General features: G+C 33.9%; 2 protein-coding genes across 5 annotated transcripts in view; both read left to right on the plus strand.

Annotated features, from left to right (window-relative positions):
• Window positions 1-885: 885 nt before the first annotated feature.
• On the plus strand, window positions 886-12596 carry Pect (phosphoethanolamine cytidylyltransferase). Of its 2 annotated transcripts, none has more exons than XM_076122686.1 (8): window positions 886-1079; window positions 1351-1601; window positions 2771-2837; window positions 3858-3935; window positions 5332-5491; window positions 8101-8289; window positions 11043-11201; window positions 11306-12596. In XM_076122686.1, exons 1-8 carry the CDS (start codon window positions 1027-1029, stop codon window positions 11486-11488), a joined length of 1140 nt encoding a protein of 379 aa, XP_075978801.1. In that variant the 5' UTR covers window positions 886-1026; the 3' UTR covers window positions 11489-12596. The 2 variants fall into 2 exon arrangements, with proteins under 2 accessions (XP_075978801.1, XP_075978802.1); XM_076122687.1 differs by having other exon boundaries at window positions 5335-5491.
• A 406-nt stretch (window positions 12597-13002) lies between these two features.
• The window catches only part of Mrtf (Myocardin-related transcription factor), a 32921-nt gene continuing 20870 nt past the window's right edge, over window positions 13003-25053 (plus strand). Inside the window, exon 1 of one of the 3 annotated variants that reach the window (XM_076123157.1) lies at window positions 13003-13167. Coding sequence is in view for 2 of the 3 variants with exons in the window: in XM_076123156.1 (XP_075979271.1) it covers window positions 15607-15679 (73 nt within the window). In the remaining variant the exon portion in view is untranslated. Of the gene's footprint in view, window positions 13168-15403; window positions 15680-25053 lie in introns of those variants that run through there. The other 2 variants (XM_076123156.1, XM_076123155.1) reach the window with 2 other exon arrangements.

A 25053-nucleotide genomic window follows, 5' to 3' on the forward strand; every position in this document is an offset into this window, starting at 1 on the left:
ATATGAAATTATTATAATACTAGTGGGCCCGTGGGGCTACGCTCGCGTATAAGTTAGGAAAAATATAAGATGCCTTTCGCCCATTATATTAATCCGCTAGGGGACGATTTACTATAAACTTATTTATTACTATATTTTATTTCATTTTACTTGAAGACCCACATTCAGTCTCACACTTCTAACTTCCAAAATGAACAAAATATATTCACCCCTATTTTACCCCAAGAGGTGGATTACTAAAATCTCTTTCCTCGGCGGGTTTTATGTTTCCAACTTCTATAGTTTGTGTTGTGCGATGATTATCAGTCAGTCAGGACAAGTAGGTAGGTACCTAATTTTATATGTATAGATTGAGGATTGCAGAATTAGAAGTTTAGGCTTTAAACTAGCCAGAGAGCAGTAAGGTGCAATATAATAATATCTTGGGTGGTCGAGATAAATCACGCACAAATTGAAGTGGCAAGCTAATATTTTTATTTACATTCCCGAACTTACTTATTTAAGAGATCGCCACGCTAAAATGGCTTTGGAATGGACTATATAATATGATCAACATTCTATTGAAATTAAAGGGAACTTATACCTACATCTAGACTATCCTCAACGTCGCACCAGAGCTAGAAGAGCCTTCTGAAAATTGACTCAAAAATGTATTTCCTCGGGATTCATTATTTAATGTATAGTCGCTAACAGCAACATCGTTAAAGCAGTTTTTTTGTATTTTGGCTTACATTGCAAAATTTAATATATGCATACATACAAAAATAATAGTTAAAAAAATAAGCTTATGTTAATAACGAGAATGTCTGTACACGGAATTTTGATGTTTCCGCAAAGGCGCAAAAGGCTGGCTTAAAACGTGACAGCAGTGACAGTTTATTTTATCAGTTGATTTGTGAACTCTCCGTGGGGCGGTGGTGTTGTGGGTTCGGACTCTGGTTGCATTTAATTAAATTAAAAAATAATCTAAATTCTGAATCTGGTTAAATTTCGCACGTAACTTAAAATACCAAAAAAATACAAAAGATGAGTGAAAACAATGAAAACAAAAAGCAAATACGTGTGTGGTGTGATGGGTGGTGAGTAATATCGAGTTTTTATTTTTACACTTTAGCCTGCTTTATACTGAAAAGATTAAATGAAACTCTTGTAAACAGTTTAGTGTATCAACGGTGCGTGTGGGCGAATATCAATGTTTTTTAAAATTTTGTGTTAACAGCCTAAAAGCCGATGGATTTAATTATAAAACATCCGGTGTGAACGATTTCTTTTAACCATTGTGTACACATGCTGTTCACTGAAAATAGTCTGCACCGACTTTTGCTGTAACTAGCTGCCTCTTATTTTCAGTTACGATATGGTGCATTTTGGTCACGCAAATTCTTTACGACAAGCCAAAGCATTGGGCGATGTTTTGATCGTGGGAGTACATACAGACGAAGAAATTTCAAAGCATAAAGGTCCTCCCGTATTTACCCAAGAGGAGCGTTACAAAATGGTCCGTGCCATTAAATGGGTGGACCAGGTGGTTGAGGGTGCACCTTATGTCACCACTCTTGAGACTCTGGACAATAATCAGTGTGATTTCTGTGTACATGGAGGTAAGGCATAATTCTTATTGGTTTCCACATCATTGCCATTTATCATAATGATTTAGAACTAGCAATGAATAGCTATCTAGTTTGTAGGAAAATTTAACAATACTGGTCTATAAATAAATATAATGATATACTCCAGTGCTTTAAATAACTATAATATGTAGGAAGTAAGAACACTCTTATACAATCCTTCTATCTAAAACTCTAAACAAGAATTTATCTTGTTGGATAATACCTAGATATTGTGCGAAGACTATAAGACCATATTTAAATTAAAAAATATTAATTTTATTTCCAGCTTCTAAAATCTAAAAAAAATTACATTTATGGTGTCTTTAAATATAATAGTTCTTCTGAAAATAGTTTAAGTTAAAATTTTAATCAATTTTACAATTATTTTCAGATACCTAATACCATTCCAATGAACCTTGACATTGAATTATTAATTAAATGTCATCAAATTACTTTAAATAATTCAAAGCTAGTTAGTTACTTTATTAATAAACACATTAAATAAAAATATTCAGATTATATATAATTCCCACTGTTGTTGTTTCGTAACCAGCTTGTAAATGTGCCTGTCTGACGAAAACTGGTATATTAAAATCTTATTGTTAAGTCAGTCAAATTATAAAATAGAATGAATCTCACAAAATTCTAATGTATTTCTTGCTGTATACTATCATGACAAAAAATATATCTTCGTAAACAACTTACATAGTAATGTTGGAGCTCAGAAATCAACATTAAATAATACCCCAACCTTGGAACCAGTTCTTACTCTTGTACGTCATAATGCCTTTATCTACAAAAACTTTGCTATTTTTTTCATATCCCCTTATATAGTATATAAATTATTAACTAAAGATTTTTTGCTTACTGAATGTAGACGGATGGCTGCTTCATGGGTTCTGGTTTTATCAACCTTGTGTTAGTCTATACTAAATAATATTTAGGATAAAATAAAGTATTATAATAAAAAAGATATGCAGTATTGTAGTAGTTGAAAAATTTCAGTTATAAAGCTTGGATCAATATGACAAGATGAATGGAAGTGAATGAAGCAAGAAAAGATTGTAAGGATAGTACAAAGTGGAGGTGTATGGGAAAATAGTGTATTTTTTTATATGTAAGTTTGTAATAAGGTCTGACTTTGAGATAATTTGTTTCAGATGACATAACAGTGACTGCAGATGGAATTGATACATATCATTTAGTCAAGAAAGCTGGCCGTTACAGGTACCCGAATGTACTTAGATTCTTTATTATATTTATTTGAAAGTAAAGGGTGACTGGACTTAGTTACACACACTTAATGAGAAGTGACATATTGTACAATTTTAGCAGTAATTTCTAGTGAAAAAAAGCATTCAATTGTTTGTTCAGGGAACAAATATTTAAGGAAAGTTTAAAATAAAATTATAAGGTACACCGGAAATATTTATATCAACATTATATATTTTTTTCAATTTAATTTTTATTCTATGTATCAAGTGTAGTTCATTGAAACCTTAATCAAAGAGTAATGTAGTGATTTATATGGAATGTAAATTGTGTGTTTGAATGTTAATTGGTGCTCATACATTAAATACCTATACATATTGTGTAATATACACATTAAAAAGTTAAGATAAGAATTTATCAGAAATATTAAACAGTTGAACACTATGAGTATTTAATTTTCTAGTTTTGGTTTATTTTTATTACTGTGTGAAAAGTTTAACTAGGGAATCTTGTGTGGCCAGTGCATTTCACTGCAGCTTTCACAATCCCGCGAAAGATGTCGCTAATTAACACTTTCCTTCTACTTTCTCAGGAAGCAATGACATTTCTATTTATGCAGATTACTTGCATATTCGTTCAATCGTCGATTTACTAACAGAATTTAGCTATTTTATACTCGTTAAATAAAGAAAACAACAAAATTATATATATTTATATCAACTTCATTCGTCATCATATAGCGACTTAATTCACTGATATTAATTGCGCGGTTTTAAATAAGTGCAGGGAAAATATTGCAACTACGAGTAGTTTCCTATAGATAGATATGGATGAAAACAATTTTAAATATTTTGCACAATGAGGACTAGGCTTAAGGTAGATCAAACCTCGTGTATGTTCATAAGACGAGCTCTATTTACGTGTCATTCGAATTATCTTTATGTAGTAGTTCTCACACTGTATGGCGCCTGACGGATATTTATAATTTAAGATAGTATTTATAAACAATGTTGAATTGTTGTTAATATGTTGCAGGGAAGTACAAAGGACTGCCGGTGTTTCCACTACAGATTTAGTCGGACGCATGCTGCTACTCACAAGGGAACATTTCAAGTAATAATAACTTTATTATTATATTTTATTTCTCAGAAAAAGGATTTACAATTTGCTTTTGAGGTATGATACGAAAGTAATTATTTAATTAAATTGATTTATAATATACTAAATTAAATATTCTTTTCTGAATAGAGCTACACATGTACGGTAATTTATACATTAATTAAGTTTATTAGTCTCTTCATTTAGTATTCACCTTGAAGCAAATTTTTGATTGTTTTTTCAGTATCCTGTTAGTCAATAGTATACTACATAATGTATTTTTGTAGATTTTTCGTTTAAATACTTTGTACTATATTCTGAACATTGTTGTTTATATCATCCGTGATACGAATTTCCATCCATTATTGTTGATTAGCCATAGTCATAATGCCGGATAATTAGAAATACCTACTCATAGATGATATGTTACAGTCACGCATACTTCTGAATGCAACTGATTCATAATGTTCGTGATAAAAGTGACTTACTTAAACGTAGAGCAAAACATATTTATTTATTTACATAATAGTAAATTACTATTGAAAAAACGAAACCGATGTTCTTCCCAAGGATTATTTTATTACCCAGCTTAATATTGTCCACATCAGTCCAGTCATTTTAACGTAACGTAACGCACAGACTAACTTAAATTCGCATTTTATGTTGAGTAGAGTAACATCCTAAGAGAAAATGTACTTATTAAAATTACCGTTTCAATTTAATTTAAAGAAATATTAAATGATAATATTTCTACGATAATAAGCATATCATATAAGAAACTACATGTATAAGTAGATATTTCTACTATACCGGCTATAGAAATTCCTCATGCCTATTGAGATTGAAATCAGATAAGAATAGCAACATGCATGGCTATCATTCAATGTAATAACTAGAACCATTTATGTATTACTGAGTATATTGGCCTCATATCTTACGCATATATCGTCCATGTAATTGTGAAAACCGATCGAAAAATAATCTATAATTAAAATTTTGTCGAAGAATAATATAGTTTACAATTTGACCCGTGATAGTTTGTAAACTAACGAAATATGTCATATTGTTAATACATAAAGTCACACGTTCCCATAGATAGGGGTAGGCAGAGACGAGATTGTTAATGTTAGTCAGATTGCAATCAATGGACTGTTCACGATCTGGGCAAACAGAATCATTAACCCCTGGTTTCTGAGGTACATTTAGCGGTAGTTTATCTATTCATTAGCATTTTAACACATATAAAAAAAAAATCGCTATTGAATAGATAAACTACCGTTAATTGAACTTAGAAACCAGGGGTAAGTCATAGGCATCGGTTTTCACAATTGAATGATGTCAAATACATTTCACACAGTAATGTATCATTTCATGTTATTGCTGATTACACTTAAGGCTTATCGCTTTTCAGGAGAGGTGACAAAGAGTACTCCGTCGCGCTGGAACACTCGTCGAACCTCGGAACAGATTCCACCGCCCGCTCACCCTACACAGGATGTTCACAATTCTTGCCCACCACACAGAAAATTATACAATTCAGCAGCGGACTCTCACCTAAACCTACTGATAAGGTATGTAACACATTTTTTATTTACATTCAGGGAATTATTTCTATAGTCCAAGGGGCTATTATAATTCAACAAAACACTGACCTTCGTAAAAATTTTCGAATGTTTCTTGCAACGATTTCACTAATTTCTTAGGTTCATTCAAATTGGTTCTGCATTTAAATCTTCTAAAAATGAGAAAGGAATAAAAAGTATTATGTAGTATAAACTATTTGCTAAGTGATTTAACAAGTGCCCTATGACACTAATGTCGTGTAGAATTTTAAAACATACTATTACCACGAAATACTTTGGACTGGCCCTAAGGAATTTCCGATTACGTGAATATCTATTAAGTTAATATTTTCATCAATTTTGTGGTTTTACTACCAATTAATCAGTAGCTTTTAGAAGTAAAGTAAGGTAATGAAAGAGACTATAACAACAATATCTGCCTGCCTCCATGGCACAGTGGTTAAGATCGTCACGCCGCCGCTACCATTTGCTTTGGAAGGTCGTTGGTTCGATGCCCACACGAAACAATTATATTATTTGTGCGATAACAAATAGTTGTTTCGGGTCTGGTTATACTTTGTGTACGTTAGTTGTATGTTTGTAAAAGTCCCCGCGACACAAAAGCGATTCTTAGTGCGGGAGTTGTCTTTTCAAAGAAGAAGAAATACTTAAAGCAGGATACCTAGTATACTCAAACAACACTATCAAACTCTCAGATTCAATACTTATTTGTAGTATTTATTATTATTACATATATTGACTATTAAGTTACCACAAATAGTACAGCACTTTCTTTTAAGTGAACGTAGATAGGTATCAAATATAATAATACCAGGTGTGATGACTCAGTTTGATAAGTCATCATTCATCAACGTATACGCTATCAATGATCTGAGACCGATTAGTGGGTCATCCGACACCTCAGCTACTACTGATAAATGATAACAGAACAGTATTACGTCACTCAATGTTTTTGTAGGTATGTACTTGTGAGTTGTTCATACCTACCCATGGGTAGTATAACTATGTCCTTCATGTGCCTTGCACAGGTACCGTTTTAGAACTAACAAATACCTACTAGTTATTAGCTACCGACTTAATTTTAGAGGAAATACTACAAAAGGACATATCTATCCAAGTGAATAGTGGTAAAAATCCATACTAATATTATAAATGCGAAAGTAACTCTGTCTGTCTGTCTGTCTGTCTGTCTGCTACTCAATCACGCCTAAACTACTGAACCAATTTGCATGAAATTTGGTATGGAGATAGTTTGATACCCGAGAAAGGACATAGGCTACTTTTTACCCCGGGAAAATGACGCATTTCCCGGGAAAATTCAGGTTTCGCCACCGAAGTCGCGAATAGTCAATATTATAATGACATTGAATTAACAAAATTTCGTTGTCATGGCAACAGTTTTAATGGCGGATATGCTTTAGCGCGAGTTATATGAGATATAAATAATTTTGAGAATATTTTTCGTGAAAAAATGCATATTTTGTTGTTAAGGAATAATTAAGCTTTGTATTAGTATAAAAAAATCATTCACGCGAGCGTAGCCGCACGGGTCAGCTAGTATGAAATAAAAGAACGTTCGGACTTTTACCATTGAGAGTTGGTAAATCTTAGGTTTTACCGGAAAATCTTAGGATTTACCACAGTTCGGGCATATACAGTAACATATATATTAATATCAGCGTAAGGTAAAACTTTGGACACCTTTTAAATAAAATTAATAAAATAACTGCTTTAGTGAAATATGTACTTAGAGTAGTAATTTCTTTGGCAGTAGACCTTAATAATATTTGAACATTATATTTTAATAATGTATATTTGAAAACTTATAATTTAAATTCATTATTGTCGACCACTGGGCGACTAAATAAAACATATTTAATTACAATTGATTGGATGTTTTGATATGCTGTTAGTTTCCTTTAATAAAACTGCCTATAAAACTGTTCTAATGCAAAACCACCTGACTTGTTACCGCAATATTTATGCAAAAATTCTACATTAATTGCCACTTAAATAGTTATTTTTAAACTTTAGAACGGTTTCAACTACTAATTAGTTTATTGTCATCGTAATAATTACAATAGTGATGATTGTAGTCAGTTTTTCTATGCTTACATTAATGTTAGTTTTATTTTTTGTACCTATGTGTACTTTTGAACTCAATTGTTTCATATTAAATAGTTTTTGTAGTTATATCCTTCATATTGTAGTTGTTTATCCTCAACACGTAATTGTTATAATATTTTGATTTATCTAATAGGAAATATATTATTACTACCTCCATTGCACAGTCGGTAGTGAATGGGACTATCGTATAGAGGTCTCGGGTTCGATTCTCGGAGAAAGTTCTATTGGTATTTTCTAATTTATATTTATTAACGTGCTCGGCAAGGCTTGCTATACACATATATTCGGTTCCGTACGTTCTTTTCGACCATACTTATCGAAGAACAAAACCGGGTCGACTCACTTGTTCGGCTTGTGCCGCCCGGCTAGACCGATTAATGCCGAGCTGAATAGGTGGGTATTAAGTCAGTATAAGTAAGTTTGTATGCGTTATTAGGCCTTATTATTTATATACATTTATATTTTTCTAGGTTGTATACGTCGCCGGCGCTTTCGATCTATTCCACGTGGGTCACCTGGACTTCTTAGAAGCGGCACACAAGCAAGGCGACTTCCTCATCGTGGGCCTGCACACCGACCTCGAAGTGAACAGATACAAAGGCTCCAACTATCCTATTATGAATCTTCACGAACGAGTACTCTCTGTACTGGCTTGCAAGGTATTTAGTAGTCTTATTACCACCACCATTATCACAGTCTTTATTAAGTCCCGGTTTCATAATTTTGGAATAATCATTGGATAGCTTATCAGGTGCATTGTTGACAGTTGTTTTCAAACATTTCCGGTCATTTTATCTATTGTAACGACGTTTTGAATATCGAATCCTATCCATTAGAGGAGACCCTTACCTAGTAGTGGGACAGTAACGGGTTAAATTGGATATTGAGAAAACCTATCCAGAGAAACCTTAACTAAACATGTGGTACACACTAAAACATAGAATTAGCTATTCGATTGCCTCCGTGGTCTTACCGGTATAAGTGTATACGGCTGTACGATCATTAGGTCTAGGATTTGGTGCCCGCACTGGGCGTTACGTTGATACGAGCACGTTCGACACTATACTTAATACATTCTATTAATAGTACCTAATCATAGCGTTTACAAACGCTATGCAGTTTTGCTCTGAACGTGTAATATGAAAGGAATTCAACTAAAATATAGAATGCGGCTAATGATCACAGCATAAGCGCAATGTACGTAGTATGTACAATACCCACTTAATATTGCGTGCTTTGTATTGCCGCTCTGTTATCGAATGCAAGTACACACTCGTTTAATCGCGACTAACATACACACTAAATGGTCGATAAAAATATTGGTTTCTAGTTACCAAGATACTTAGGTCACTACTTATATTTTGAGCCTTGGCGAATCTGATTGTTATAGACCCCATTTGGTGTTTTCATCGTAAAGTTTGACCTTTTTGACTACTACATTCCGAAGAAAGGTTTGAAATCTGCGCTGAAAATATTTTCAATAACGTCGATTGAAAATTGTAAGTGTGCGGGAAAATGGCATTAGGATGTTAACATTTTCGTACAAATATTTTTTACGACTTTCGACATGACTTATAGAAACAGTCGTGTCTCTATCGACTTATTTATTATTTTGGTGATAAAGTCTGATTCTTTGAAAATTTAAAAAGCCAATAAATGGACTTCTATCATGACTATTTTTCCCTCACCAATGAAATTCCTGAAGGTCGTCCAAGGTCACCAGTTGTGTCCGGAAAAATTGTTGCTGTGCGAAAATTAATTATGCATTTTCGTTTCCTGATACATGAAAAGAATGACACAATCCTAAACATTATTTCCACTCTTAGATATAAAATATTAGGTAAAAACATTTCCGATTAGAATATTTTTTCTTAATGAATCATTTTTTTTTTCACAACAATTCGATAAGGTTCTCGCGCCGATTAGTGCAGACAAATGCTTGAAAAACCCACCGTTTTGCTTCAAAATACGTGTATCAAATTGTGATAGAACAGGGATCTAGGATATAATACGCATGAGCCAAAAATAAACACCAGTCGACTTTATGGATGCTTTAAGATGAACCAAATCCAGAAAAAAATATTCGCGCTTGAAGCACTTCGGAACAAATGGTCTCTTGATTTTTTATAAAAACTTTGTTACGGTGAAAAGTGCCTTTAGAAAAATGCAGTACGGTTAATTCTTATTGATTTACAACCAAAAATTTATCTAGAGACTGGTTTAAAATATGGAAAAACCATAAAATCCTACAGGTCGAGCTCAATAGAAACAATGCCGGCCGTAACGCATCTCGCTAAACAGCTGGCTATTATGTGCACGAAAAAAACGAATTAATGAGTTTCTCGCCATGCCGTTACAGTTTGATATCAAATAACTTTATTTTGTTCCAAAACGTCATCAAAAAATTGCGTTAACATTGATTTTTCATCGTTACAAGAAACAGGTTACACGCTGACACACCCTGTTTTTGAGGGGTCTTCGGCAAAGGGAAAAAAACATTAAAAAAATATTTTAATCGGATAAAAAATCATCTAGATCATGAATAAGAATACCCGAGAACACGATAAAGTAGTTTTCACTCACATATTTACAGTTTTTCATAGTTAGGCTCAAAATATAAGTAGTGGCCCACGTATAAGCAGATTATACCGGCAAATTTTTTATTCCTTAAAAACGATCTGCCAGTCTAAACTGCTTATTTCTTGGTAGCGGAAATAATTCCTACAGCTTTGAACATAAATTACATTACTTATAAAACATTGGGAATCTAATATTATGCAGTAAAATCAGATAGACGGTGTTTAAATCAAAGAGTGGTTTTAAAATAAGCCTCCTGAAATAAATACGGTTATATTCAGATGCAAAACAAGTCATCGTGACAGGATCGCGTGATTCTTTCACGCTCGTGCTATCTTCTACACACCGTCAATGCGATTAGATTGTGTTATCGTATAAATGCTTATACTATGCCATTTTACAACTGTCCGATATTTACTATGCAATTTGTTTATCATTTATTGTTTTATCGCCATTTATTGTTATGATTGTCAGATTAGATATTTTATAGAGATTTTCGATATTTCGTTTTAACGTAAGGGTAATTTGTTGCACGTTGGTATTAAATTAATGATAGTTGATAATTCGGTATGTATGGTTTTAATGTAAATATTGGTTTAAAAAAAGTATGATTGAGTGAACTCTGTTCTATGCAAGTAAAAATAAAATGTGTGTTTGATAAGTTCTGAAAATTATGCGCGTAGCAATTATAACTCGATAATAAAAGCCCGCGATTGTTTTTACTGCTAACTTTAAGGTCAGAAAAATCGCTCATTTTTTAATTGACGATTTCACAGGGTTACTGAATTGGTTTGAATAATATGTTATGGCCATTGTTGTATTGTTTTGTTTGCAGTACGTTCACGAGGTGGTGATCGGTGCGCCGTACGCCGTGACAGCAGAGCTCATGGACCACTTTAGAGTGAAGGTAGTCTGCCACGGCCTCACTGCAATAGCCTCCGACTCTGACGGCATCGACCCCTACAAGGTTCCCAAACAACGCGGCTGTTTCAAGGTAATTTATTAAACTTATTGCCCTCTGATACTCACCGAATGAATTATTCATAAAATTAAATATTTATCGGGCTAAGTTCTAATTAAAAAAAAAATATTTTGCAGATACTAAATTCAGGCAACACTATGACCACAGAAGATATTGTGCAACGAATAATACGCCATCGACTTGAATTTGAAGTGCGAAACTCACGTAAAGAACAGAAGGAACTCGCCATCACAAAAGCTATGAAAAAGGAACAGCACGTCAAACAAAACGGCAACTGCGAAATTGCAAACAACAGTTAAAATGATGAGTTGTGAAATACATAATATAACTTATTTACCAAATATATGTGTTAGATCGTGCTATGTAGCCGTAGAATTAAGAATAAACCAGTTGACTATTGGCAGTGTTGAACACTTTCTGATTCTATTCAAATATCGTAGGAAGAAAGTTGACTCAGCTGTAAATTGACGTAAAATAATATTGATTGATACACAATACATTGCAGCTGGGCACTTTTATTGAAATGATTACGTATTTCTGGTTGATAAAAACGTGCCCAATAATTGAATGGCTTATTCCAACATTTTATTTGTACTCAATTGCTTCTAAAAACGATGCATTACGAAAATATTTAACGCCTCAGATTATTTTTATAATAGGTATTTATTTTTATATTGAGGCACTGTGTAAATAAATAAAAATGTAATGGTTATGTTTTGGTTAATAGTTTTAAATGAAATTCCAGTTTTTGCCCGCCTATTAATTACAATATACATAAATATCATAGTCTATTCATAGGTTATATGGAATAAAAAAATAAATAATTCCCTAACTAAGCAAGATCGATTACTATGTACATGAAGACTTATTATATTATTTCAACGTATTGTACTGATACAGATGTTTTTATTATTTATTACTCATTAAATTATTTAAGTATATAACTGCATTTCGTCTATTAGTAAAAATATTTTACGTACTCAGACAAGCACATTTAATAAAGTAATTATTCAGTGTCTATTTACTTATATTTTAAAGTGTAATCAATAACATAATAGTTATGAATTAAATATTGTTATTTATCTAGTAAATTTTGGCATTGTTTTAAGATTCATTTTACAAAATTATTGTTATTAAGATGATAAATATCTACATTAATTTTAATTTGACGTTGTGTACAAATTGTTTTTGTTGATGTTTTATTTCTGTTACTAAATGTAATTATACGATTAGCCGATGAATTTTTATTCAGCTCTCTCAATTCTACATTTTAGAGAAATCTTGTTGCAATGAGTCCGGTGATTATTATTATAAGATTGGCGTTCACAATCTCTTCGAACATATTTTGTCTTTAAATAAATTGCACTCTATTTCAATTTACATACTAATAAAGTTGTATGAATAATATTTTGCGTATTATTTGTTTTTTGATGGTCTTAGGAATCGAACACATGCTATCGCTCTCAATCGTTCCCAATTGCGGTGTAAATATGTGCCTTATCTATTTCTATTTTGGCTTTCACCATTTGCTCATCATTCTGCAGTTCAAATTCTAAAACGTAATAAATAATTGAATTTACAAAGGCCGACCACTTTACAAAGGCACTTATTATCTATGAAACTTGAATACTTCAAAGGAATCTTTTCTATCCAGATATATAGGTACCTGCATTTGTGTCCCGCCTTGGAAATTATATTTTTTTGCCTTTAGTCGATTAATAGAGGGTATACATTGAAGGATAAAAAGACTTGTATTCAGTTTGTAAGTAGAATTAACAATTGTAATTTTGTCAATGGCAACATATTCTTCAAAAATCCAAAATGGCAGGAGCGAGCTGCATATTTATTTCTATGTTTGTGAAATAATAAATCATAGTGACGTGGTGTAACGGAATTATAGTGAATTCACACAACATATTCAAACAAGCATATCAATACACTGGATTTTATTGAAGGAGACAATATTCCTCATACAAAGGTAAGTTTTTTGCGTAGCCGCCCACAGTTGTATTCAATCTGTTTCGTTTTGGTCTATTTCTAGTTATTATTGCGATGTCACGTTGTGTTATAGGGTTTGTATTAGTATTGTAGATAATAAACATTCCATTTGATAATTAGAAAAGGTGACATACGTCCAAGGATAGTCATGATATCACATTGCAAACACTCCAATTGTTATAGATTTCTGTAACCAGACACGACGTATTACAAAGTTATTATTAACTTTTCGTTCAATCAAATTCATTGATTGTTATTAAGGGTAGGTAGAAATAACAATGCTAATGGTTTTAACATTTAAGGAATTTGCAAAAAGTTGTTAGATTAGCGTGTTATCGCCGGCTCATTTGCGCTTATGTAAATATAAGATTATAGGGATGTGCCATAGCCTGAGCCGCTTTTACTTTTCGCACACGGTGCCAAATGATTCATTTTGACAAACCGCATTAGTATCAGATCATACACAAACACAAAATAAAAGTAGGCACTGACTCAATTGTTAGTTATATTTGCTATTGTGTATAAAAAGTAAAAATTTAAAAACAGTTGTTGCAATAACTACAGTTACTAGGTACTTATTCTTGCTAAAAACTGATGTGGCTGTGTTTGGAGTAACATCTCCATATTTCTACATTATTTTTAAATTGACCTACTACTAATGCATATTCTTGATTTGTTACATCCCAGTGAATTGAAAACATAATGTCTTCTCCAGTGTTCAGATTTAGGCAAAAATTCTAATAGATGCCAGTTCCAAATCTGAGGAATAAGCATATCATTGCATAGATATTTTACCAACATTTGCTTGTCTCAAAAAGTTGGCAATTACAGAAACATGTGGTCACTATTTAGGAAATCAATATTTTGTTTTTTTCCTTAGAATGAAGTGTACATAAAATTACTGCTGGTACTAAAATACTCTCCAAATCTGTCTGCCTGAAATCCATAATTCTTTTACATCATATAAACCTAGGTATCTTAAACACCCAGAAATAAGAAAAATAATTAAAACGAAAGGAAATCTGAGGGTGTAGTAACAAAGAAAAAATAAAAGTGATGTCATTGGTAGGGCTTATACCAATGTTATAACAGACCTTTGTGTTAAAATAAGCAAAATAATGTTTGCCTGGAGCTACTATTTTAAGTGCATTAAGTCATGTTGCTATGCATTCTAATATGCTCTGTTTAGTCTTTTGTTTATGTTTGATCGTAAACATGCTGTTGAAATTTTTCCAATGTTTATCAATACTTTTGTATAAACAGATCTCACTTCCTCTCTTGCAGTTTTGTTTGGTATAGATTTATGCAAAATAAGTAAAAATATTGTGATATTCAGTTCAGATTTGGGTTTTATCTTTAATTAAACTTTATAGATGATAAAATTCACCTGTTTGTAGAAACAAATAGTTGTTTCTTTGATTATAATCCTCAAATGGAAGAGTTTTTCAAGTCTATGAAAGTTTTGATACTGAAACAATACATTTGTTTAAAGAACCTTGTTAAATAAATACCTATGGATCATTATGTCATGAACTTTTACAAAAAAGTAGTGAATGTAGTACAAAAGAGGCTCAATTAATATTGACCCAATTATTAAAGGGCAAAGGTTCTGATACCTGATAACAGACTAAAACTCTGAATATGGAACTGGTTTTACCAGTGATAATCCTTTATAATAGTTTCTTATGCTAACATTCCATTTTGTTTATATGTTTATATTATATTCATTCTTGAATGGGGTTTGGTCACACCTAAAATAAAGCTATAGTTTTATTACAACTTCTTTGGTGCTCTTCGAAACCCTGACTTGTTGAACACACGACAATCACGTTTTCTTTGCTGGCCTTGACGACGGCGCTCGCCATCAGGTGCCTGACTCATAATATAGATAGTTAAACAGCTGATACTGTTTACTTTTATCTGTAGGTATCAGCAAATGTTTAATTTAAAAACAAGATAAGCATTGTTATAAGGAATATTTTAGTATTTCACAACTATGTCGATATTTATCGATAAATGAATAATAAAAAATGTAAACCGTAAAATGAACCATAATAATGTTTTCAAGGTACCAAAAAGTATTGTTTTCTTCTAACTAGTAAATAAAATACTAATCCACAGTTAAGGGATGAATCTGTAGGGGTGGAAATGTGCTGTCAGTGAGCGTAGGCTTAGGCGGTATTTGCCACAGAGGCTGCGATGCGCAGGCGCCGCTCGCCTCGGGCAGTTCGAGCCGTGAGTCACAGCCGCCCAAAATAACTTGGGAATGGGCGCCGCCTACCGCCCGGGGCGGGCGGCTCGTTGGTCGGGCTCAGTGGCAGCTGCGACGCCGCCGCCTCTAGAGGAGCGGTCGAGGTGGAGCGCGCGAGCCTCGTATTGACAGACGGGTGGTGGCGGCGCCGGCGCGGGATGCGCCGCCATGCCGGTACGACACCGCGAACTCGGCGACGAGCTCGCACCCCCGGAGCCCAAGCGCTGCAGGCACTGCGACGGTACGATACAAATACATAGCTTTGCAGCGCAGGAGTTTCTCGAAAACAGTACTTGAAACTTATCTAACACGCGGTGACTTAACCTACTTGTTGACTAATTATACCTTATCAGCTTGAGTTTGAAAACTTGATTATGCAAATAAACATCATTTACGAATGACAATACTTTCAAATATGTAAATACTTCGGAACAACAAATGTGAATTGATGATGTGGATACAGCGAAGGATCACCTCCTTACATTTAATTATTGTTGAATAATAAACAAACTGACACTGATAACAATTAATTTGGAACATAATGTAATAACCCCAAAGTGTACTATGTAATTAAAAGTTCTCATTCAAATGCAACGTAACATGTTGCTGTTTCAGTTTAACAAAAGTGAGTATTCAAAATTAACAGCAATAACCGATTATACTTAATTGTTCGTGAGTTTCATCATAGACATTAAACTTGATTGCATTTGTTTTGATATACTTAGGAACTATGTAGAAAATTGTTATCAAGTGGATTTCATAAATAAATCTGTGGCTATCTAAAAAATCAAAACCGGTTTTTCTTAGGCTTTTCCAGTTTACATCTTTCAATGCTCATTAATTATATAGACGTGTTGTGAACAACATTCTTTATTGTATACACATTGCCGTTAAAGTAAAATTTATATAGCTGCACATAAAAAACAAAATGTTAATCAGACGTGCAAATTCGGTTAATGGTTGAGCTGCAGGAAAATTATCTTTAGCCCGCCCTTAGTCACTGGAGTAAGTAATATGTGTCACGCAGTCGGGAATGGAAAGAGCGTATAAATAGGTGTACAGACTCCACAACGAGTGGGCCACATTCCCCACCTTATGTAACAGAAAACTCGTAAACAAATGCGTATTCGCCGACTTACCTTCACATGTTGCGCTAACAGGTCGCGCATTCTCTTGTAGGGTTGCTATGTTGCATCGAATGGACAACTTGTTTATCTTTATTTATTTTATTAGGTCAGATTTAAACAACTTTAATCTTCTTTAATGTAAAGTCAACTTGGAAATGAACCTTTTTTGTTTTTCCTTGAACATCAAAAAAGAGACTTTTCTAGAATTCATATTATTCACATCCAAAAATTGTTTGAGACAAAGCTAGTATGAATCAGAAGTGATTGTTGATCGTGATTTGTGTCAGTTAGGTTCAGTCACGTCTGGCGTGGTAAACGTTTGGTCGAGGGTGTGTTGTGACAGGTGGGAAGTCACCACTCAGCAGGGCGGAGACGCGATCTGGCGGGACGGCTTGCACATCGCTCGTCAATTCATTAGTATTGCCTGTCCAGACCGCAGCCGCAGACCGGAGACGCCACGAATGAAATCATCGGCCATCATTAAACATCTCGCCAAAATACATAGATGCACATTTCGGGTAAATTATCTTAATAAACATGAAATTAGGCCACACATGCACTGTCAACCGTGATTTATTGGACGAATCTTTTAGTCTTAGAATTGGATGTTTCGGATTTAAAGTAAAGATTATTGATTTCGACTAAGAAGTGGAGTGTCAGGAATTGCATTAACCCCAATATTTTATTATTGGTTAAACTAATATGATTCATAAGATTCATATCTGACATCTTTACAACGACCTGCAATGATTGCCAAATTGTTGCAAAGTTCTTTCATGTTATTTCCCGTTAATACCGGCTAGAGAGACTACAACTCTTAATAGTTTTTTATTCGGTTTTATGAGTCGAATGATTTGTTATGCTGCGTGAAATAATAAAATACTCTTGTTTGTCGTGAACGATTTCATAATATTTGGGTCCCCGGCATCAATGACCGATTCTTCAGTTTAACTCACCGAGAGTCAATAAACTTAGAGAAATCACTCATAACATTTATTTAAAAGTTGTTGAAGTAACGCCTAATAATTATCGTCCAGAGCATTACTAACAAGATATAATTTTTCCCTAAAACTATTTGACTGGCGTCATACAATCTTCAAGTTCCGTACGGAAGAATTTCTCGCAGTGATTTTATTGGAAAGTTCAAGAACCTTAGACGTGTATTTTTCTCTGTAAAACTTTTTAGTTTTAATAATCTATGCAAATTATCACAGTTGGGCACAATTGGTGTGGAAAGTGTTTTCTTTAAATCGTAGGTGGCATTGCTAAATAAATCCGGTGCATGATTAAGCAAGCAAGTCTCAGTCGCAATATATCCGGCTGGTATTAGTCTGTCCAACATGGACGTAATTGTTTTCGCATAGTAGGGCGGTTACGCGCCCAGCACCCACGTGTTGTGCCGGCGCCCGCTCGTCACATGCCAACTAAACTATGTGAGGTGTTTTTGTTATCTTATAAATTGTTCCTACTTTTTTCACCTTAGATTTTAAGTTTGTCTTGTGGGCTCCTTACACAACCGACACTTCTTGTGGTTGAAATTTGTTTTAATTGATTGTTGGTCGATTGTTATTCGCACTCAGTGATGTCATTAATATCATTTTGTCTATTAATTTGCCCAATCTTTGTGATAAGTTCAGTTATAAGTTGCAATGTCTTCATGCCTGCTAATTTAATTATTTAGTTTTTAATAGCTGCCTAGTCAGACTTTTTGTTGATTTTATTAGGACTTATTAGTTCGAGACCACCGGAGCGTGTTTCAGACACTCCAGTAATAATGTTCTTCTTGAAAACCGTTACACAATTTTGGTAAGCTCGTCTTGTTACTACATTTACAATGTAGATTATGCAGTATTCAATTCATGGCATATAGCTGACTTAAATGGTACGGAGACTAAACAGTTGCAAGGGTTTTCCAGTTTGTCGTACATACAATCTCAAATTGCATTAATGAAAACAAAATAATAAAATCTTATTGTGTATTCTCATTACTTCTTAGTAGCCTTCTATAAAATGTTGTATCTTCAAATAACTGAGTTATACAGTCACGGCGGACTAATCGTATTTTTATAGCTTGCTATCATGACGTCATGCATCGTTGTTTTTCACGAAAAATACCTAATGACTATGACTACGTTTCTCTCGGTTTCGATGACGGCCTTTAAATAAAAGTAGTTAATATCCATCCAAGAAATGAATCTATTTATGCAACAAGCGTCGGCGTTTCGGTTGTAGTGCTATAGGTGGTACGTAGCGCACATAGGAACGTCGAAGCGGAATGTTTGGTTTGAGGAGTCGCAAACAAACTCATAATTATTCCGAGAACCGTAGCTCGTACGGCTCGTACGTCTCGTACACAATGTACATTTAAACGGCATTATCTCAGACTCAAGTTGCTTAAATCGCAATCTGTGGCTGTTGCAGTGCTCATTACTGACTTGCTATTTATTTGACTTTACATTGAAAACTATCGTTAAAGATTATGTATTACCGGTTTACAAGCTGTATTACTGTAAATGTAAAACAATATAATATGTTATTTTAAATACATCCTTATTCGCTAGTAGTAATTCTCCTTCACACAACTACACTCTAAAATTGATATTTTCAAGATGATTCACTGATACTTAAAGTGTGCATTCTTATTTCGATTACTGCAGTTTTCAATTTAGGGTAAGAACCGCAATCAGCAATTACTAGATGGGTACTAGTACAATACTAATAAACTCTTTCATTGTTCTAAAATTTCGATGTACAATGTTTCCCGCAATGTTTTAGGGCATCGACGTAATTAATGAAAAATTTCCTCAATGCCATGGATTAGGTTTAGTCGTGAAATATTCAATTAATCTGTATCAGCAGTGTCAATTTTACCTTAAATCAGTAAGACTTTCCTAATACGATGATAACGCTTGATAAGAGCTATTATCACTGCTTACAGGGAAATAACTGAACCTAATGTACCTACATACATGTATAAAACAGCATTTTCAAATGTATTTTCATATTTCCATCATTACATAGATAGATGTCATTGTGTAATATTTTATTCGAAGCTGCCAGCATGCCACTGATGTTTTTATTAATTCTAGTTTGTTTTTATTGTACATGTTATCAGTTGCTGCAGTTATTCGACAGTTTATGGTTGGCAGTTAAATATACCCGTCTCGGTTTGTCGTCACAAATAGAATTTTGGCACTGACTGTCTGTGGTTGTGTAATTCATGTATAAACCACTTGTTGATTCCCAACTATCTATTCACATTAGAACGTAACAAGTATGACGTGTAATAAATTATTGGAATATCTTTAATTACGATGATAAACACTGTTATGTTAGAGATCATTTGTTAGGCAGGTACTGCAATATGTTGACAACACTATTACATCATTGTCTTATTACAAAAAGAAATCGAATTGGTGGTAGAAAAAACTAAAAAAAAAACAATTACTAGACATGTACAGTATTTCATGATGAAAATTCTTCATGTTTTATTATTTACTACAAATAGGTATTGCCCTAAATCGTAGTTGTCAGTCGCCACCGTTATTTTCCATAGCATATGTATTATTGACACGGTGGGTGAGTAATTAGCGGGTTCCGTCCTCGTTCTAAATCCCCACCTTGACCTCGTTGCGTTACTTTACGATGTACTATCCAGTTTTATACTTTTCTTTTTGAATACATCTCATAAAATGGCAGGTGTAACCTACAGGCGCATTATTATAGTTAGATCATAAAGCGGTCGTTATCGTTTGTAATTAATCGATTCATTCCATTGTGATGGTGTAATAGTATGTTAGTCTTGAAGGTAATGTACATACATCTGCATACCGGTACGTACACGGCCGTGGTTTACTGCCAAATGCATTACCAATAACGACATGAGCTTATAAGCTCCATACGTTCAGTACGATGAGTCTCTGACGTGTGCTATGATTAACGTGAAGGTGTCGTCGAACGCGATTAGTACTGGCCAGACAGAAGGCGTGACGACCACATGAACCACATTACCGTTATCTGTTGACGGCATCTTGGACCCGTGTCAACTGGACTCCCACAACAACACTTTCAATTTCTGATTTTGTATTATCAATCTTCCTTACACTTGTCTCCACAAAACATTTGTAATCGTTATTGATTGTATGGCATTAATTGTATTTCTGTTTTTAGGTATTTTTGCCTAGAAATATTAATTAGCAATGACTCAGACGTGAATGAACTACATTTGTATCCAAATGTCATAGAAAATTCATGGGGATAGAAATCTTCACAAAATTAGTGTAGCACCCATTAATTATGCAACACGTAGACATATTTCGGTCGCCTTCCAAAATAATTTCGTAGAATCACTTACGACATGATAGATTTTCCCATTCTCGCTTTTATATATATAGAAAGGAATTTGTTTTTATTTCGACTCGGGGATTCCAACACAATATTATACTTATGTGTTGTTGTTTTGTTTTTGATTAACTGAGAGTGATATCTGCAGTAAATTAAACGCGATGAAAAATAATGTTTTCTGACATTGTGAGTGTGGTGCAATCTGAATATAAACTAACGGCTAACTCAAAAAATACCCATACGTAACGTACGTATGGATTTTTCATCTCAGCACTATGCCTTATTTTTTAGTCCTATTGGTTTGAAAAAGTTATATTTTCATGCCATTGCTTATCATTTGCGTGGCTACCGCAACTTAAACCTAGCATTATGACTAACTAAAGCTTATTACTGACTAAAATTTGCAAATCAACTCACAAGGTGGTGAGGTGGTGTCATTTTATCGTACCGTTGTTGTACTGACAGTAATTAAATACCACAGATTTCATGATTAGTTAGAATGTTTAATGCATTACTAGTAACACCGTTAAAAAACAATAAAATGATTTCTAATAAAGTTTTCCTTATACATAACTCTCAATAAAAATACACGTGGAGCTCGCCGGTGTGCGGGGGCGTATCGCGGGATTTCATAAGACAAATCTGTTGAATTAATGTCTTGCTCCGCATCCAACGCTAAACATTCCCAAATATATTCTAAAATAAAAAATGTCTCAGACGGTGCGACATTGGAAACTGATTCTATTTGGATTAGTCTATCCGGTCGGTGTCACGTACACAACTACTTACATTTTCCACCTATGAATTAGGAATAACTGAAAGCTTTACGGCTGATGACCTAGAAGTGAGTAGTTTTCTTTTGGGATATTTTGTCTCTATCCCTAAGGTGACACACTTGTTTGGCATATTTTTCTAACAGTTGCACAATAAGAGCCGTTGTCTGTCTTCTGAGGCATATTCCTGGGAGATATTATTTCGGTTGCTGTTAAAAAATAGAAAGCAAAGAAAGAAGAAAAATAAAAAGTTTCTCAAGCAAAAATATGGTCAAATAAATCATATTGTCGTATTGCAACATCTAAATGTTGTTTAACATGTTTTAGGTTTTTTAACTTTATAACGCTTAACACGTGTGAAAGGTTGCCAAGAAATTTTCCTAATAATAACTATCATTTTATATGTGGCTAAAATAACACATGAATCAGATCTAACTTATTTTATAAAAACCCTGATCTTAGTGATTGTGAAGTATATTGAATATGTTACTATTGTTACTTATGATCACTTTTATCAGCTTTTAGACAATGTGGGCTGCAATTGGAATGATAATCTGATTTCTAGAGCGTACATACAACTTATCACTCAAGATCTATAGCCAATTTAAATCAGTGAGCTTCAGTTATCCTTGACGTATTATAAGCACTGAAAGTAGTTCGCACGAATGTGCCGATTTTGACGTCAATGTTTTAAAATGCAAGAGAAAAGACGCTCTGTGAATCAGTGCATAAGAATCTAGTTCACTATTATCGATACTGTACTTATTTCTTCCATTTTAGTGCTCCTATCTCATCTTTTTTTTGAGGAAAAACGTGTATACTATGTTACATTATCCAAGTACATTATATTCGCGGTATGTGTATTAATTAGTGGTGTTTGTATATGAGCCATTGTTGAGAGTAAACGTAACAGTTTTATACAAAGTTTCGTTGCCGATATATGTATTATACAGCCGGAACATAAGGTGTTTCCTATTGCATAAATAAATATCTACACGCTTTGCTATTTATTTATGTAGATAAATTGATAGCTATTACATTTTATCAAAAACTATTTCCAAATCTTTGGCATGCTAGCAAATGCCGGCGTCAATAATAATCCTCATTTTGGCAAACACGTAGATTGGTCGTCATGCTGCACTGGTTATAATTCATGCATGCGAATAATTTATGTGAAAATAAAATGAATTGTTGCCAATCTATTCACTAACGACAACTAATATTTTACACGCATTACTGTTCTAGAAGTAAACAAATTACAAGAAACAAAAAATAAAGCCGCGTTCTTGTTACGTCTTGGGGATACGTATATCTATTCTATATCTAATTGCTTCTGAACAATTTTTGTACATTTAATTTTATTTTCCTTTCAAAATCAAATTCCTAAGCTCAGGAATATCAGAAATCGGCAGCAAACCGTTATATTGGTTGAACTACGAAAAAGTTTTTATTTACATAAGACACTTAGAGAAAAAGCTATTTTGTTTATTTATATTATGTATTAATTTATGACCGTATGTACTGTAGCAGCGGGGGCTCCAGTCAAATTCACTAATGTTTATTTTGTACAAATGAGTCACAACCGAAGCTCAAGCCAAGTTATATAATAATGCGTCCATTCATGGCGCATCGTCGCCAAAAGTGAAACTTCTTCGAGCTGGCCTTACGATGAGTACGCGCAATAAATATACTCGGTATGCAGTTTAGGGAAAGAACTTAATTATGTCAGTGGGCACGTGCTCGCCGGAAATGCCAGGTTTGTTTAGCTTGCAGATTTATTTCTGTCTGTACGGTGTCATCTGGGGCGTCATCCTCGTGAGGCAGTAGCGCCTGGGTGCGCTTGGCGCTTGCTGACGTGAATTTCGCAACGTCTCTTCTCGATGCGCTCCTGCGGATGGAAATACGGGCCATACAATTTGCGAAATAGTGATTTAATCGCTAGTTAGCTGATTTATAAGAAACATGTCAGATTCGAACTAGGACGCAAGAATAAAATTTTCGTTGCAGATTATATCTGCTATTGAAGATTATTGTTAAGTGTAAACAGGTGTGGACAGTGAAAACTAAAAGTGGTAGGTTTAATAAAGTAAACAGTAACGCAGTGCACCTGCCACACGCTACGCGCACCCAAGATTAACATATTATCTAGTGCAATCTGTAATAAACAATGTTGTTTTAATTTATGCTTGTCCTATATTCGTGGAAACGAACTTAGTTGTAACCATATGTGAACAGACCACAAAGACGATCTTTCCATATTGTAGTAATGAACATATAAAGAACCTTTTAAATTTTGTCAGTTTTCTGCAGTAATCAATATTTGCTGCAATGTAAAAAAATATCATTCCAGATTTTATAGTTTCATCATCATAACTAGTCAGTATTCTTTCTATTGCTGGACGAAACTCTCCAATATCGCACACTTACAAAATTAAGCTTATAAGCTTCACTTAATATGTTCAGAAACTTAACAACTTAACTTACGCAAATTTGTTTTAGTTAACATTCAGATCAGAATTTGATAAAAAAACCGCATTTTATAATATTCATTTGGTAATCATGAAAAACATACAGGATGTATTTGTCGGTAAAATTTTAGGAGATAATAGGAATGTACATCTATATATGTATGTTAGAAGTCGATTACCGGACAAAATGCCAAGTTGGGTCTCGAAATCACATTAGTTAGGCCGGTGTTCGCGTTCCTTGGTACACCGCCAGAATGACCGATCCTTTTGGCTTGTCGATACGCTAGTCGTAGCCCGCCGTCGGCTAAAATAATGTCAGTTCAGAGATTAACGAACTTCAGCCGCCTGACCTATAAAACGCGCACAGGTAAATTCATACAATGTGAAACTCATTGACAGTTATCTACTCCATGCACTTTGTAATTTATTATTATTAGATTTTCATTGAAGTATCAGCTAAATTACAAATAATTTGCAATTCTTAGTTGATAAGAGAAATACTCCACAGTTCCTTCAGTTACAGCCATAGGTAAATAAATATTTGTTTACGTTTGAATGAATCAGATTCTCTCCAGAAGAAACAAGTCGCAGGTATGAAACCTACGCTTGTTTAGATATCCTCGAGCTCATACTCCAAACACATTAGGATTTCTTTGGTTAACTTGAACGCGTACCAAGGTATCTAGTTGAACAAAACATTATATTGTTTTCTTTGGGGTTTTTAGACTGTTGGCTGGAGCGTAGGTGGCGGAGCTGTCAAACTTGTTTACGAACTTTTGTCTATTTGCGTGCTACCCAATTATACAGTGTACTGCTTTCTGACAATCGTATTCAAGCGCCAGCCAAACGTTTAAACTTTTGCCAACGCATCTTGTGATATCTATTTTATTGTTATACCTATTT

This window comes from Anticarsia gemmatalis, chromosome 14 (genome assembly GCF_050436995.1).
Source record: "Anticarsia gemmatalis isolate Benzon Research Colony breed Stoneville strain chromosome 14, ilAntGemm2 primary, whole genome shotgun sequence".
NCBI lineage: Eukaryota > Metazoa > Arthropoda > Insecta > Lepidoptera > Erebidae > Anticarsia > Anticarsia gemmatalis.